The following is a 15,170-nucleotide window of genomic DNA, read 5'->3' as shown; positions in this document are numbered from 1 at the left end:
CCATAGCAGCACCCCTGCTTTCCTGTGTTCATTGTAAATGAACAGAACTGTGGTCTAGAACCTTTGCTGGTGCCATTCTCCTGAGCTCATCCATTATACAGAATTCCTTGTCACCCTGCCTCGAACCTCATGGGGAAACACTGCCTGGTGCCTCCAGTTGGGCCAGCATTCGCTCTTGGCTGCTTCTCTGTATTCTGTAGGCAACGTTGTTGTGACAGGCAACCCCACCCTTTCCCCAGCCAAGAGCATTGCTTTCTTTTCTTCTTGAATGTGATTTTCTGAGGTCAGCACCTCCTGTCACTTGCTTGGCTGCTTTGTGGGGGTGATGTGCAATTTAAAAGAATCCTCTGCTCTTAACAAGCTTTGGATCGCCACAGGCAGAGCCCAGCTGGGCAAAGATTGCCTGACCCAAATCTCAGCTGCAAAAAATCTTTTCTCCTTGTTGTTTGCCTCCCGTATGCATGTGCCCCCTCCTCTCCCCCTTGCTCCAAAATGAACCTCATTCTTTCACCAGCCTTTCTCTTCTGCTCCACCTGAGTCCACAAAGAAGTGTGTCTTCTAAAAGAATAGTTTCTGGTATGTCTCTTTTAGAGAAATCTGTCCCTGGCTTTTCTGAGCTGGCCGTATCCAAATTTCTCATGTATTCTTTTTTGTTTCTTGACATTTGCCACCCAGAAGGCCTGGGTGGCTCCTTACCCAGGTGACCCTCAGGGACACTTCCTCTCACCTCTCCTCAGCCTCATGTCTTCCCTCTTCCTGGCTCACCCGCTACATCTTTCCATGTTCCCCTGGCGACCAGGTGGCCCCAGCCTGGGCACAGCTCAATATTTTTCTCGCCCACTCTTCACATCCCACACGGTCTAACTTGTGACTGAATTTCCTCTTTAAACCAGTACATTGTGTTTTTACTTTCTTCTCTTTATTTTTTAAAATTTAAGTCCTGTAATCCCCCCACTTAAAGTTTCAGTGCCTCTCCTTTGCCGCTTGTTAAAAGAGATTTGGGAGTTGTTGTGCCTCGACCCCATTTTCTCCTCTCCAGGGCACATGTCTCCCCACTCCCTGCATAAGGCTGTGGAAGGGAGCATATTCTCTTTTCCTTAAGCTTCTGAAAAATCCTAGCATGTTGCAAATCCAATCTTGGCTTATTATTCCTAAGCCTACTTTCTTTTTTTTTTTTGACCAGTAAGGGGATCGCAACCCTTGGCACGGTGTGGTCCGCATCACGTTCAACCAGTGAGTGCACCGGCCATCCCTATATAGGATCCGAACCCGCGGCCTCAGCACTACCAGCGCCACACTCTCCCGAGTGAGCCACGGGGCCGTCCTGCCTACTTTCTTTTTCTTCTGATGCTAGTCAACCTGGGTTTTAGCTGGAGTTATTTTTGTTGTTGTTGTCAATAGATCTTAAACTCACGGGTCAAGTTCTGGAGATCTTCCTGTGGTCTTCTGGCAAAAGGAGGGAGAAAACGTGAAGAAAAGGCAGGAATGAGCAGCTGAGGTGTGCACAGAGCCGTGGCATGCTCTGGTTTCCCTGGCCAGTTTCCCGCCTCTCTGTTGCCTCCATCCCCAAGGCCTCTCCCCTATATCCCCTTTGTGTGCATGGATAAGAGAGCTACCAGGGTCTCTCCTTATGTGGAGGGTGTGGCTGGAAGGGGAGGCAGTAGCCCTTCCACCCATGCAAGTCAAGACAGGGTTTGGATTTGGAGCTGGAGTCATGCCATGCAGGGGCTGACACATTCTAGACTCTGGACCTGACCCTGCTGAGATCTCTTTCCTGCCTCAGGAAGAGGGATGTGACCAGGAGATGCTGGGAGGGGCTGTCATGTCGAGGAGGCTGGATGGACCTGTAGCCGCAGAGAACTGCCCTGGTGAGAGTGACCTCCTCCCAGCTTACCCACACACTGTGTGTTCAGACCCTGCCCTGGGTACAGCCCTGCCTTAAGGTGTCTGGCAGTGCCCAGGTGATCTGGCTAAGAGTAAGTCTCAGGCAGGGGTATTGGTAACAATTCTACCTCCTCCAGGACATGAGCCAGCACAGTGTGAACACAGCTTTCTCTCAGACTTGCCTGGAATTTTAGCTCTAATTCTTCCTAAAGAAAGCCATCATTCATACAAACCATTTGGCTTACCTTCAGCTCTGGAATTCCATTCATTTCTGGAGCCAGAACTGACTAGCCTTGCAGAGAGCCAAAGGCCTGAGCTAACAGAAAGGAACGTTTGGGTGGCTCCATGTATGGCCACAGTGCCTCCTGGGAGGAAGGGTGGACTCATGATGTGTGTGTGCATGCACATGGACGTACATAAAGTCCATATGTTAGTCATGCTCAGTGATGGGAAGCAAATAGGCAATGTGGAGGAAAAAATCCATGTGTTTTTGAATCATGAGACCACAAGAATGATGTGTGGTAATCATAGGGAAACAGCTTAAAATAGTGGCGGTTTTGGATTCCTTAGCAGCTACAGGGATAGAGAGGGCAACTGAGGAGGTGGGGATAGGACAGCCTCTCCCAATTCAACTAAGGCGGCTTTGTTCTATATGCAGGGTATGTAGGGATTTCATAGGAACTTTTTTCTTTCTTTTTTTTTTTTTTTTTGGTGCTGGCCAGTAGAGGGATCTGAACCCATCACCTGGTGTTACCAGCGCCATGCTGGAACTTTTTGCTTGAAAAAGGAAAAAAAGATGGGATTCTACTGTAAAGGAAGGAGGGAAGGGAGCAAGGAAGGAGGGAAGGGAGCAAGAAAGGAGGGAAGGAAAGCAGATGGATAGATAGATACAAGCACAGGCAGGCATGCACGTAGACAGGCAGACAGATCAATCTGAAAATCACAGGTATAGGAAATAATATCACCCAGGCTTTATGAGATTTGACTGCGTTAGTGCGGGCACGTTGCTTCACCCCTTGGGGCCTCAGCTCTCCTACAGGAGAGAATTGATGGTGTCAGATCCACGCCTCCCTTGGGCCTTGCAATGCTGTCGTGAGGATTAAGGGAGTTCACATGCGGCAAATGTTCTTCTCACTTGAGAAGTGCTATTTGAGTACAGACAATTATTTTTTATGTTTTCTCTCTTCCTTTCCCATAAGAGACTTGACCCCCAAGACTTCCTTATGGGGAAGGAAGGGTTCTGAGCACAAGGTCAAGGGTTTGGATCCTTGTACTGGCCAGCTGCCAAAAATTTTTTTTAAAAAGCAACAAAAACAACTACACATGCATTTACCCTTTGACCCAGCAGCCTACTTCTAGGAACTTACCACAGAGATATGCTTCCATGAATCCAAAAACACATGTACAAGGATACCCACTGTGGCAATATTTATGATAGCAAATTGTTGGAAAGAAATCAAATGTTGATCCATAAGAGATTGGTTGAATAAATTATGGTCTATCCATGAAACAGAGTACTTTGCAGCCATAAAACACCACCAGCATCACCAAGAGAGGGATCTCTATGAACAGATGTGGAGGAATTTCCAGGATCAGTTGTTAAGAAACAAGTTTCTATGGACATATACTGTTTTGTGTAAGAAATAAGGGGAAATAAAAAATACTTATATGTATTTTCTCATTCTTTGCAAAAAGAAACAGCAGGATAAAGCAGAAACTAATGAAAATGGTTAAATGTAAGGTGTTGAGGGGAGAAGGGTCAGAATAGGGCTTCTCAGAGTGCATCTTTTTAGCTGGTTTTGAGTTTTGGACCCCATAAATGCTTTATATTTTCAAAAGTTAAATTTTAATAAAAACATTTCTAAAAAATAAATATTCAATCCCTAAAACTGAATACAAATAGAAACAAATAATCTGTGTAACGAATTGGTAACCACAGAGAGTGACTTTTGAACATGTACTCTGATCATGTATTTTTAACAGCTTTATTGTTACCTACTGTAAGGTTCACCCATTTTTAAAGTATACATTTCAGTGGTTTGTAGCATATTTACAGAGTTGTGCAGTCATCATTATAATCTAATTCCAATTTTTTTGCACCATCCAAAATAGGAACATTGTATTTCTTTGCAGTTACTCCCTATATCCCCAAAAGTCCAGCCCCCAGCCCTTAGGCTGCCACCAATCTACTTTCTGTCTTCTGACCATCTATCTTTAGTGGGATACATTCCGAGGACCAAAAAACAAAACAAAAATGAAAACAAAAGCCCTGCAAAGAAATTTAAAATTTTACGTAGCAGGTTTATTGTTAGTGGTGGTATTACTGTTATAACTTTGAAACTATATTATAGGATGAGGCAGATAAATATATTAATTATTAATGTTATTCAGAACCAGGCTTTTCACTGTAAGAAAAAAGATATACAAATATAAAATAAATGAAGGTAAAGAAAACATTGTATCTTAAATGTGAATAGGAAACATCAATATGAACTCAAGAAAAAAATATATATGTATATATATATTTTTTCTAGCTCTATCCACTGAAAGGGCTCAGAAGCTCTTAACACTGCTGTATCAATAACACTACCATAGCCCTGAGCACACCTAGTACCTAGATCTTGACTCCTAAGTACCATTCCCTACAAAAAGCAAGCAGAGCTCCTTGGAGAAATGTTTAATTCCAGATCTGGGTCAAGGAAAGTAAAGAGTGATCCGGGGGAGTATTTTGTTGAGAGAGCAAGGAAGTGCTCAATGAAAGTCACATTAAAAGAACACAAGAAAGGACTGCCCAGGGTTTGATCCCCATATAGCCAGCTGCAAAAAAAGAAAAAAAAAAAAAAAAGGCAACAAATAAGGGGGTGAGGGGTGGGGGTGGGGCACAGGAAATGCTCTTTTTTTACAAAAGAATGCCAGCTAATAAATATAGAAGAAATGACAGAATTAGAAACTTACCATTCTGCAATCACCAGAGTAACAATTAATTTGGGCAAAAATCCTCATCAGATGCTAAAACCACTGGGTGAAACATGTTGAGCACAATGACATGCACACAGTCTCAAAGAATCATAACACTTTGAGTGTCATTTTGCAGACTACTTATTACACAAAGAAAAATACCTTTACAATGTAGAGATCTAGAGGCTACCACCTTAATGCAGTGATCAAATTTAGCATCAGCAGCAGCAGGACAGCCTGAGATGATGTGCGTCCTGATGGGATGCAGTAAAGTTTGCTCAACATTGCCCCTGCAGTAGTCTTGCCAAAAATATTTAACCTGAATCTAAGCATCAGGAAACAGTCAGACATATCCAGAATGAGAGGCATTCTACAAGACAACTGGCCTGGACTCTTCAGAAACAGCCAACAGTATATAAAAACAACAACAATAACTAACAAGTTAAAATGTTGGGTCTATGTTACATTTAAAGGACTAAAGAAACAGCCACCAAGTGAATTGTGTGAATATAGATTACATCTTAGTTTTTGAAAAAATTCTATAAAAGACATCATGGGACAACTGGGGATGTTTGAATGTGGGCTGTACATGAGATGTTATTTTGGAATGATTGTTAATTTTCTTCGGTTTAATAATGTTGTGGTTATGTAGGAGAATATCCTAATTCTTAGGAGAAATTTGTTGAATTATTTATCGGCGACATGTTGGCTATAAAATACTCTCAAATAGTTGAACAACAGTATATATAAATAGAGAGTAAATATAACAAAATGAGTGTAAGTGAAGGGTGTTGGATGTTCATTATTTTATTTTTACAACTTTTCTATAGATTTGAACATTTTCAAATAAGAGGTTGCAGGGAGAACTATAAACTTGCTGGGGGAGGGCGGTTGGATGTGGAGAGGCTTGTTCCATCTGCTGTTCCTCTAGTTCAAGCTGGTCCTGGTCATCTCTTCTGCCAACTGCACATTCTCTGCCTCTTTGCCACGCTGAAGAAGTCTCCTGTTTCTACTTAGGTGAAGACCCCCTTGTGGACGATCAAAACGAGCGAGACATCAATTCAGTCGCTGGTGTTTTAAAACTGTATTTCCGAGGACTGGAAAACCCACTCTTTCCTAAGGAAAGGTTTCAAGATTTGATATCTACTATTAGTAAGTATTTCCCAGATGGAACAATCAGTTCCCTGACATGTCTTTATTGAAGCTGCGCTGCAGGCTTGTCACCGTGCTGGGCGTAGAGGAGGGATGTTATGAAAGAAACATGGCCTCGTTCTCATAGAACGTAAAACCAAGTTGTAAAAATATCAAGCTGGTTTGTGTGGAAGGGCTGACGGACATGGTACACCCGCTGAGTACAGAAGGAGCTTGGAGAAGAAGCAGAGGGAGACTTGGTGTTGCAGATCAGAGCCCAGAGAGAGTGATATGAGTGGAGTCTTGCAGAAAGAGTGGAAACAGGGAATCCTGGGAACGGCTGGGGACACAGGGCAGTGCGACCAGCAAGAGGGTGTCCTGGTCAGTGCAAGAGGCTGGAGAGGTAAAATGGAGTAAGACAGGAAAGATCTTGAATGCCTTGCAGGGATTCCAGGGCTTTTCCCCTTGGGTGATAGGGAGGCATGGAAAGTTTGGGGGTCAGATCAGCAACATGACAAACGAGGGAAATGGTGACTGGGGGCTTCCATTGACACCGTTAGCTGTGAGAATCCTCCTTGACTGGTATGTTCCTGTGCATAAAGCCAGGAGAGCCCTGCTGATGTCAAGGTACCTTGACTGTAAGATGCCCAAATCCAAGGCAACCTTTTTATTTTTTAAAATAAACTTTTAATTTTAGAATATTAGAATTTTAGTGTTTAGAATAAACTTTTAAATCTTATTTGATTTACATAAAGTTTCCCCACACCCAGTTTCATTTCACCAGGGGTGCTTCTCACAATGCTCTGAGAGAGATTTGCAGCCAGTCAAGTGTTCCAGAAGGCGACAAGAGGAGAGGCAGGCTTGAGCCCTCTTGTTTTCTTTGGGTAAAATGCCCTCTATTGCCTGTCTGCCCTTCATACTGCTTCCTGCTCATCTTTCCAGATCCTCTTAAAGCTCTTCATCATATCTCAGAAGTTCTAAGCCACAAAGGCCCGACCCTGTCTGAACCCTGTGTCACTTGCTCAGCCAATGTTTCCAGAACCCTTAGTAATTTAGTTCCTGTGCAGGACCCTGAGCGGACGAGGATGTTGACCTTTTGCACAAGGTCATGGCATGGCATGACTTGAATCACATCGTGAGAACCCTGTGATTCTCAGTTCCCTTCCGAATCCTTTGATTATATCAAGGAAAGAGCTCACAGGTTAATCTCCCTTCTAAACAGAGAGAGGCAGGCCTTGGTCATGGAAATTTTTGTAGACATCACTGTCTACCTATAATTTAGCAGCATTGTTGTGCTTTCATTGTATCTATTTTTATGTCACCTCCTAGTTACGGCAGCTGATCCTCGTTTCTCACTTTACAGTGATGTAAAGTTTCCTTTTTATATAAATGCATTTAAGAAAAATACTGTTAATAATAGTAGAGGTGGTATTGGGGAACTGATGAATGAAGCTGAGCATGTGGAGGGGTCTGTAGTGAGAGGTGATGGAATTAATTTGAGTGTAAGAGCCTTTGACTATGTGGGGCAGCTTGGGTAAGGCTTCCCAGGGCCAGGCCTTGCAGGTAAGCTAAAGGGATCACCAGGGTGTGCAAAGGCCCAGGGGTGGGAAAGTCCTTTGCAAGAGGGAGATGTGGTGGATGAGGCCACCTGGCACAGGGTTTCTCAGTGGGGGCACTATTAGAATTTAGGGTAGAATAGTGCCTTGTTGTGTGTCTCACACATTTAGGACACTTAGCACCCTGGCCCCTGGATGCCTCATAGATTTGCAAGTGCCCCCAGATTTATTGATACCACATCATTTGAGAAGCATGTCTCTAGATGATCTTCAGATGCTTTGGGAAGGAGTGGTGGCTGAGGGGTGAGATGGGGAAGGTTGGTTGCAGTCCCATCACATTGCACCTTAGATGCAGAGGAGACACAGGAGTAGGTGTGTTGTGCAATCCACACATGTGGAGGCTGGAGAGACCGACTATGTGAGAAAAACATGTTACCTAAAAAAGAAACCAACATGGTTTTGCACACTGGCCTTGCGGATCAGCATCAGAGCAGTGGCAGATCACTCTTCTCAGTGCCAGCTTTCCCACTCCACAAAGCACCTCTCTCTCCTCCCAAGCCCTGTTTGCTGCCCCACCCCTGGCCAAGACTGATAAAAATACCAATGTCTGTCTCTTTAGGGTTGACCTCAGAACAGGGGTCAGAGATGAGATCCCAATCACCTGCCAGGTGCTTTGGCCAATCTGTAGCTCAAGAGGTGGTTATTAACATTCATTTCCTGGGCAACTACTGTGTGCCAGGCCTGTGCTGCAGCTGGTTTTTGTACAGAGTTTAATAAAACATGATCCCTGCCTGTGTTTGTCAGGACACGCTGGTTGCAGGTGACAGAAAGTCAACTTAAACTGGCTTAACCCATAAAAGGGAATGTATTCGTTCATGTACCTGAAAAGTTTAGGTCAAGCTGGACCCAGACCGTCACTCAGCATCAGCAGGAATCTGTCCCCCTCTCTGTCTTTGTGCCAGCTTCACTCTCATGCAGGATCTTCCTCCTGGTAGCTTGGAGCTGCTCCACATGTCCTTCTACCTATGCTCACGAGGGCACCTCCCTGAGGGTTTCTCTAGCCCAAAGTCTAGAGGATCAACTTGGATTGGTTCTGATTGGGCCATGCCCCCAACCCCTCCCTGTGGGCGGGGATGCGACGCTGTGATTGGCCAGGTCAGGATCACACATGGTTTCCCAGAATTGAGAGAAGAGCTGGCTCCCCCCACTCCCTGTGGGCTGACATAGGAGGTGGGACCAGCAAACATCTGCTGCTTTGCTCTCTGAGGATGAAACACACTCAGAAAAGCCCCTTTATGTTACAGAACTGGAGAACCCAGCTGAGAGGGTGCACCAGATCCAACAAATCCTCATCACCCTCCCCCGTGTGGTCATCGTGGTCATGAGATACCTCTTCGCTTTCCTCAACCAGTGAGTGCCTGGCCAAGGGGCCCCTCTTTGGCTCCACCCTGGCCCCCTTGGGAGGGGGTTTCCTGAGGCTTTTACAGGTGCTACTGTTTTTAAAGCAGAACACGGAGCCCTCCTGGATTAGAGTAGAACCCCCCTCTGAAAGAAAGAAACCACAGGGGGAGGGTTTGCCTTTCCCACATGACCTGTGGGTACCTCCTCTCTCCTAGCCTCTCCCAGTATAGCGACGAGAACATGATGGACCCCTACAACCTGGCCATCTGCTTTGGGCCCACCCTCATGCACATCCCTGATGGGCAGGACCCTGTGTCCTGCCAGGCACACGTCAATGAAGTCATCAAAACCATCATCATCCATCATGAAGCCATCTTCCCCAGCCCCCGGGAGCTAGAGGGACCCGTGTATGAAAAATGCATGGCTGGAGGGGAAGAGTATTGGTAAGATGCCACTCCTCTTAACATTGTTATTATTATCATCATCGTTGTTGTTGTTGTTGCGGAACAGGAGCAGTAAGAAGCCCTTCAGTTTCCTTACTGCGCGATAGGCTGTACTTCCGTTTACATCTTCTCATTCGAGCTTTGCAGCAGCCTTGTATGAGAGATGGGCGTGTCAGTCAAGATTTTCTTTTATTACAAGGGACAGAAATACAATTGAAACTGTCTTAAGCCAAATGGGAATTTATTGGTTTACTTAACTGAAAGTCTGGAAAACATCTTCAGGTATAGCTGGATCCAGGGGCTCAGCTATTACCATGAAGACGAGGCCCTGCAGTCTCCATCCCTTGCCTCTGCTTTCTTCTAGATTGGCTTCATTCTCAGGCAGCCTCTCCCTTGGGGGTTGCAAGAAGGCAGCCAGCAACTCCAGACTTATAACCCATTCTCCCAGCATCCTCAATAGAAATAAGAGCTTCCCCTTCCCAAATATTCCAACAGCAGCCCAGGCATTGTGTCTCACTGCTGAGGTTTGGGTCTGGTGACGTAAGCACATTGGTTAGGAGATGTAATGCTGTAAGCGGTCAGGTGAGTCACAGCCCATTTTGGGAAGCAGGGGAGTGAGTGATCCTTCGACCTCATGAACTGAGAGCGACACTGCCCACCGTCTCCTCCCACCTGGGAGTTCTCTTTTCCAGACAAAGCGAGCTCAGTTTCTTTGAATGTTCCACATCAGGTCCACAATCACTAGTTGGGCACCTCTGTGTACTTGGTACTGTGCTAGGTCTTAGGAGAAATATTTTAGGACCTTTTCAAAATCAGGGCTGACTGCTTTCCTCAGCTTAAGACCTTAAAGTATGAAGACAGGAACGTTTTTAAACATGTGATGAAGACAGGACATTCAGAACACCGAGTGACAGAGACCAGTCAAAGCATTCCTACTATTTCTTTATTCCCGATCTAGGACAACACAAAATATTTTTAGGTATTGTCTGCATTGCTCTCAGCCAGGTGCCTGCAGGGGGTTTGTTTTTTGATTGTCAAAGCATTCCTGGACTCTTGAAGTGCCTTAGTTCTGTGGGCATTGTTCCCCCACCACATGTGTGCCTGCACGCGCGCGACACACACACACGCACACGCGCACACACACACACACACACACACACACCTCCCTGCATAGAAGTACTGGGCCATGGTGATGTCTAATCACAGCTCTCCAGTCTCAGTTGAGGCACTGGGGAGCAGGTCTGTTCCTGTTCCATAACAGAAATGTTAAACAGCCAGCAAGCATAATTTCTGGACATAATTTCTGAAAAGCATAATAAAAGCTTTTCACACAGCTTTTGCAACCATGACTAGTTCTTTTTTCTTGCTTCAATATATAATTGGCATTCTGGGAAGGGACTCACAGATCTAGTGTACTTATCAAAGTACAGTATACAACAACCACACTTTTCTTAATCCCATTCCCCCCCCCCCATGAAACTGGAAAACTATTAATTACACGGTAATTTTGGCATTTTCAAAACCCAAAAGGGAGATTTGGCTGAGGGTCTCCGCACAGTGGACAACATTCATTCACTCAATAAATGGTTACTGAGCAGCTGCTCTGGGCTGGGTCCTGAGCTGGGGGCAGGGATGTAACCTGAGCAAGGGCAGCCCCAGGGGCCAGGAGCTCTAATGGGGTAGAGAACAGACCGTTCTAGAAGTGGCCCCTAAGCCAATCTAGGGAAGTCAGGAAAAGCTTCCTGGAGGAAGGAAAGACTGAGCTGAGACTTCAGGATGAACTGGAGCAGCCTGGTAAGGAGTGGGTGAAGAATGTTTTAGGCTTGGAGCATTTAATAAAATGAAAGGTGGTTCAGTGTGGCTGGAGTGTAGTATGTGACAAGGAAACGGTGAGGGACAAGGCTCCCTGGGTCAGATAGAGTCAGGTTATGAAAAGTCTTGGAAACCACCATGCATTATCCAGGTGGCAATGGAGAATTTTTCATAATAAAGCCTATTTCCTTTTAAATGGCGTTGTAATGTCACCTCCTCTGAGAAGGCTTCCCTGACCACTCTAAGTAGGTCCCCTCTGCTATTCTTGTCTCTTCCCACTTCTTTCCTGCATAACACTATTTCAGCTTGCAACTATTTTATTTACTAGCCTGTTTATTTGGGCTTTTTTCTTGTCCCTCTGCCTAGGATGTAAGTAACATGAGGCCAGGGAACAGTCTATCATACCTGTCACTGCATCCCTCCGACCCACCACAGTGCCTGGCATGTGTTAAGACTCACTCTCTGGCTCAGTAAAAAAATGACTGACTATGTTAATGAGCCCTGGCCTCAGGAAGCTTATAATCTAGCAAGGGGGCAGCAGCTGGTGAGATGACAGCAGTACATTAATGGTTAAACTGATGGACCCAGATCACTCCACCATATTCACCATGGCTGGGAGCCTGCTGTCACTGCCTTGACTGATCTGGGCTTTTGCACACAGAATCAGGAGGCAGTCCTGTTGGCTTCACTTCACCTCATGGGATGTGTCACTTCAGTTGTAAGACAAAGGAGTCAGGCTGGATGAAATGACTCAGCCCTTCAAAGGGTCCTTTCTGTTCTGGCCCGTGGTCCTTCCAGTGATAAATGCTGGGGTTTTGCCACTGCCCTCTGGATCTCACAGAACATGTAAGCATCAATAGCCTTCACCAAGACAGGAGCCCAGCAGATTCCACGGCTAGGTGGGAGCTGGGGGAGGTATTCAGGAAACTTCCCAGCGAGGGGGCTGGGATCGGTTTTCTGATTGGGAAGATGCACGGGTGGTCAGATGGAAAGGATAGGATGGGATGGGTGGGCCTTGCCCACTCTGGGTGAGGGCTCACAGGCAGGTGCGCTGGTGCCTATGGGAAGCTAAGGGCAGTGTGAGGGTAGACAGCCCCCACAGAGCCCTTTCCTGTGTTTCCTTGCAGTGACAGCCCACACAGCGAGCCAGGCACCATTGATGAAGTTGACCATGATAATGGCACGGAGCCTCATACCAGCGATGAAGGTGAGTGAGGGGGGAATCCATCAGGGGCCAAGGAACTCGCATGGGGGCCTGTCCTGCTGACTCATGCCAGCCCGACCACAGGGCTGGCCCACACAGTCCTCTCCAGCTTCCCAAGTCAGCACACCCATCCTTCAGAATAGGTGGGGACCCAGAAAAACCTCAGAAAAAAATCTTCATTGCTGCACCCCGAGTCCCAGCCCAGGCTTGGTGCAGGGCAGGTCCTCATGGGCATGTGCTGTGTTCATCACATTCCACACCAGGCCCACTTCATCACTTTATGTGTCCTGCTTGGCCCGGGTGCATGTCTCAAGTGACAAGAGTTTCCTAAGTAGGAAGAGGCCTCTGTCCCTCTGTCCTTGCCCCATGAGAACCTACTCTGCCTCAGGCCTGGGTTGGGACTTGGGCACAGCCATGAGCAAGACAGGGGTCCTCAGGGAGCTCTGGTCTGCCACCAGACCTAGACAGATTGGAAGCAGCTGCTCATGATGCAGAGTGATAATGCCAGACAACCAGTGTGTCCCCAGCATAGTGGGTACCCCAAAGATGAAGGTAAAGGTTGATGATCCCAGGAAGTGTGGGGGGAGAGAGAGAGAGATTCCTCCACCCCTGTTAGACAAGGAAAAGAGACCTGAGTTAGTCTCTAGGGAAACTGGACCGTTCAGACAAGCCATCTAGATGATATGGACCCAGAGTCAACTTATCCGTCAGGCAGAGGAGGCACAGTGCCCAGGGCCCATGATACTTGTAGGGCTCCACTAAAATGTTTCAATTTCTTCTAACATCAAAATAAAAATTGAATATGAAACCCAGTCTGGATTATATTTGTCTTTATGCCAATGCAGTTGTAAAATATAATTTTTAGCATTTTTTTACAGAGAAAGAGACCCAGGCACGCAGAAGTGCCTATGGCCCATGAAAGTCATAATATGGCCCCATGTGGACCAAGTGTAGCCCTCCCATCTCCCTGTGATAGTTTTACTTTTTAAAAATCATCCTTTAGAAATTCTTACTTGGCCTTTGTATTTCCCTTGTGGGACAGTCCTAGGCCCTGTTAGGAGAGCTGAGGACGTACTCAGGTGAGGTTTCTGAAAGCTGGTGAAAGAGGCAAACAGATGGTTTTCATATCCTAGTAGGACTACTTCACTTGCTAACGGCAGGACCCTCTGTTAGTCTGTTTTTGTGTTGCTCATAACAGAATACTTGAGACTGGGTAATATATAAAGAACAGAGGTTCATTTGGCTTACAATTCTGGGACACCTGCATCTGGCATGGGCCTCAGGCTGCTTCTACTCATGGTGGAAAGTGGCAGGCAGGTGGCGCATACAAGCAGATCACATGGAGAGAGGAAGCAAGAGAGAGAGAGAGAGGAGGTGCCAGGGTCCTTTAAACACCCAGCTCTCATGGGAACTAACAGAGCAAGAACTCACTCACTACCCCTCCTCCGCCAGGGAGACCATTAATCCATTCGTGAGGGATCTGCCCCCATGACTCAGCTCCCAACACAGCCACATTGGCAATCAGATTTCCACAGGAGTTTTGGGGGGACAACACATCCAAACTCTGCCAACCCCCCCAAAACAAACTGACTTAATCATAGAAGGGAACCAGCTCATATACGTGAGAAGTCCCACAGTATGTGTGGCTTCAGGCACAGCTAGATCCAGGAGCACAGATGATTTTGGTAGGACTTTGCCTCCATCTTCCTGTCTGCTTTCCTCTGTGCTGGCTTCATTCTCATGTAGGAGCTCCCTGTGTGGTGGTCTCTGGCAGTTCCAGGCCTTCACCATCCTTTTACCCAAAGTCCCAGTGGAAAGGAGTGTCCTTTTCTTAATGGTTCCAAGAAAGGACCTGGGGCAGAGTCTCCCTGGACTGCCTTGGGTCACAAACCTGGGCATGATTCAATCAGTGTGGCCCAAGAGGGAGCTAATGGGTCAGGCCTGGGTCACAGGTATGGGAAAGCAAATCCAGTTAATATTCAGCTTTGCCAGAATCCTGAGAAACTAAAGTCACCCTGATCAGAGGGTAGTGTCCCACGGAAGCTTTGTTTGGAGATGTGAAAGCTACCACCTTCTGCTTATGCATGACGATTTGCTTTTCTCTTTCCTTCTTTTCTTCCCTTCCTCCCTCTGCCTATCACCTCCAGTTCTCCCCTCCCTCTATCCCTTTTAACAGCCCTCCATCTTGTTCTCTCCATCTGTTGCTCTTTTTATTTCTAGATCTGTTTTTCTCTCCCTCTCTCCTTCTCCTTTTCCCTCTTTCCCTCTTTCCTCTGATTCTTCCTCCTGACTTTTGTCTTCCTTTCCTCTCCCTCTCTCTTCCTCTCTCTTCTCCTCTGTCCCCCCCTCTGGACATGTGTGTGTAGCTTCCTCTTGCTCTAGAACTTGCTCTCAATCTCTCTTCTTCCACTGGGAGAAAATCACCTCTTGTGTTGAATGAGATGGACTGATTTTCCAGAACTGAGACCTGCCAGGGCTGCTGCTAATGGGGGCAGATTTGCCCACAGGATGGGGGATCAGGTGCCCTCTGAGGACCCTTGCAGCTCTGTGACTGATCTGCGTGACCACCTTCCTGGGGGCTGAGGCCCCTGTCAGTGGCCCCGCTGGTTTTTCCTGCAGCTTGCCAGTCTGATGGGTGAAAGTCTGCTCTGGGCACTAGGACTATCGAGGATGAGGAGCAACAGAGAGAACAGGGCTTGCTGGGTCAGTGCAGGACACACCCAGTAGGCTTCATCCCCATGCCAAGAACCACCCCCTGGAAAATGCTGCCTCCCCGTCTCA

The 15,170-nt window shown here is 46.6% G+C and overlaps 1 protein-coding gene across 2 annotated transcripts in view; it reads left to right on the top strand.

Moving 5' to 3' along the window:
• Positions 1–15,170, top strand: part of SRGAP3 (SLIT-ROBO Rho GTPase activating protein 3) — a 229,785-nt gene that overhangs the window by 192,612 nt on the left and 22,003 nt on the right. For both annotated transcript variants that reach the window (XM_063114225.1, XM_063114223.1), the window contains exons 15-18: positions 5,860–5,994; positions 8,834–8,939; positions 9,146–9,373; positions 12,313–12,392. In XM_063114225.1, coding sequence (XP_062970295.1) covers positions 5,860–5,994; positions 8,834–8,939; positions 9,146–9,373; positions 12,313–12,392 — 549 coding nt within the window. The remainder of the gene's footprint in view (positions 1–5,859; positions 5,995–8,833; positions 8,940–9,145; positions 9,374–12,312; positions 12,393–15,170) is intronic.

This window comes from Cynocephalus volans, chromosome 11, assembly GCF_027409185.1.
Source record: "Cynocephalus volans isolate mCynVol1 chromosome 11, mCynVol1.pri, whole genome shotgun sequence".
Lineage (NCBI taxonomy): Eukaryota > Metazoa > Chordata > Mammalia > Dermoptera > Cynocephalidae > Cynocephalus > Cynocephalus volans.
Note: the sequence above shows the minus strand (reverse complement) of the source record. Positions and strands in the feature narration are given on the sequence as shown.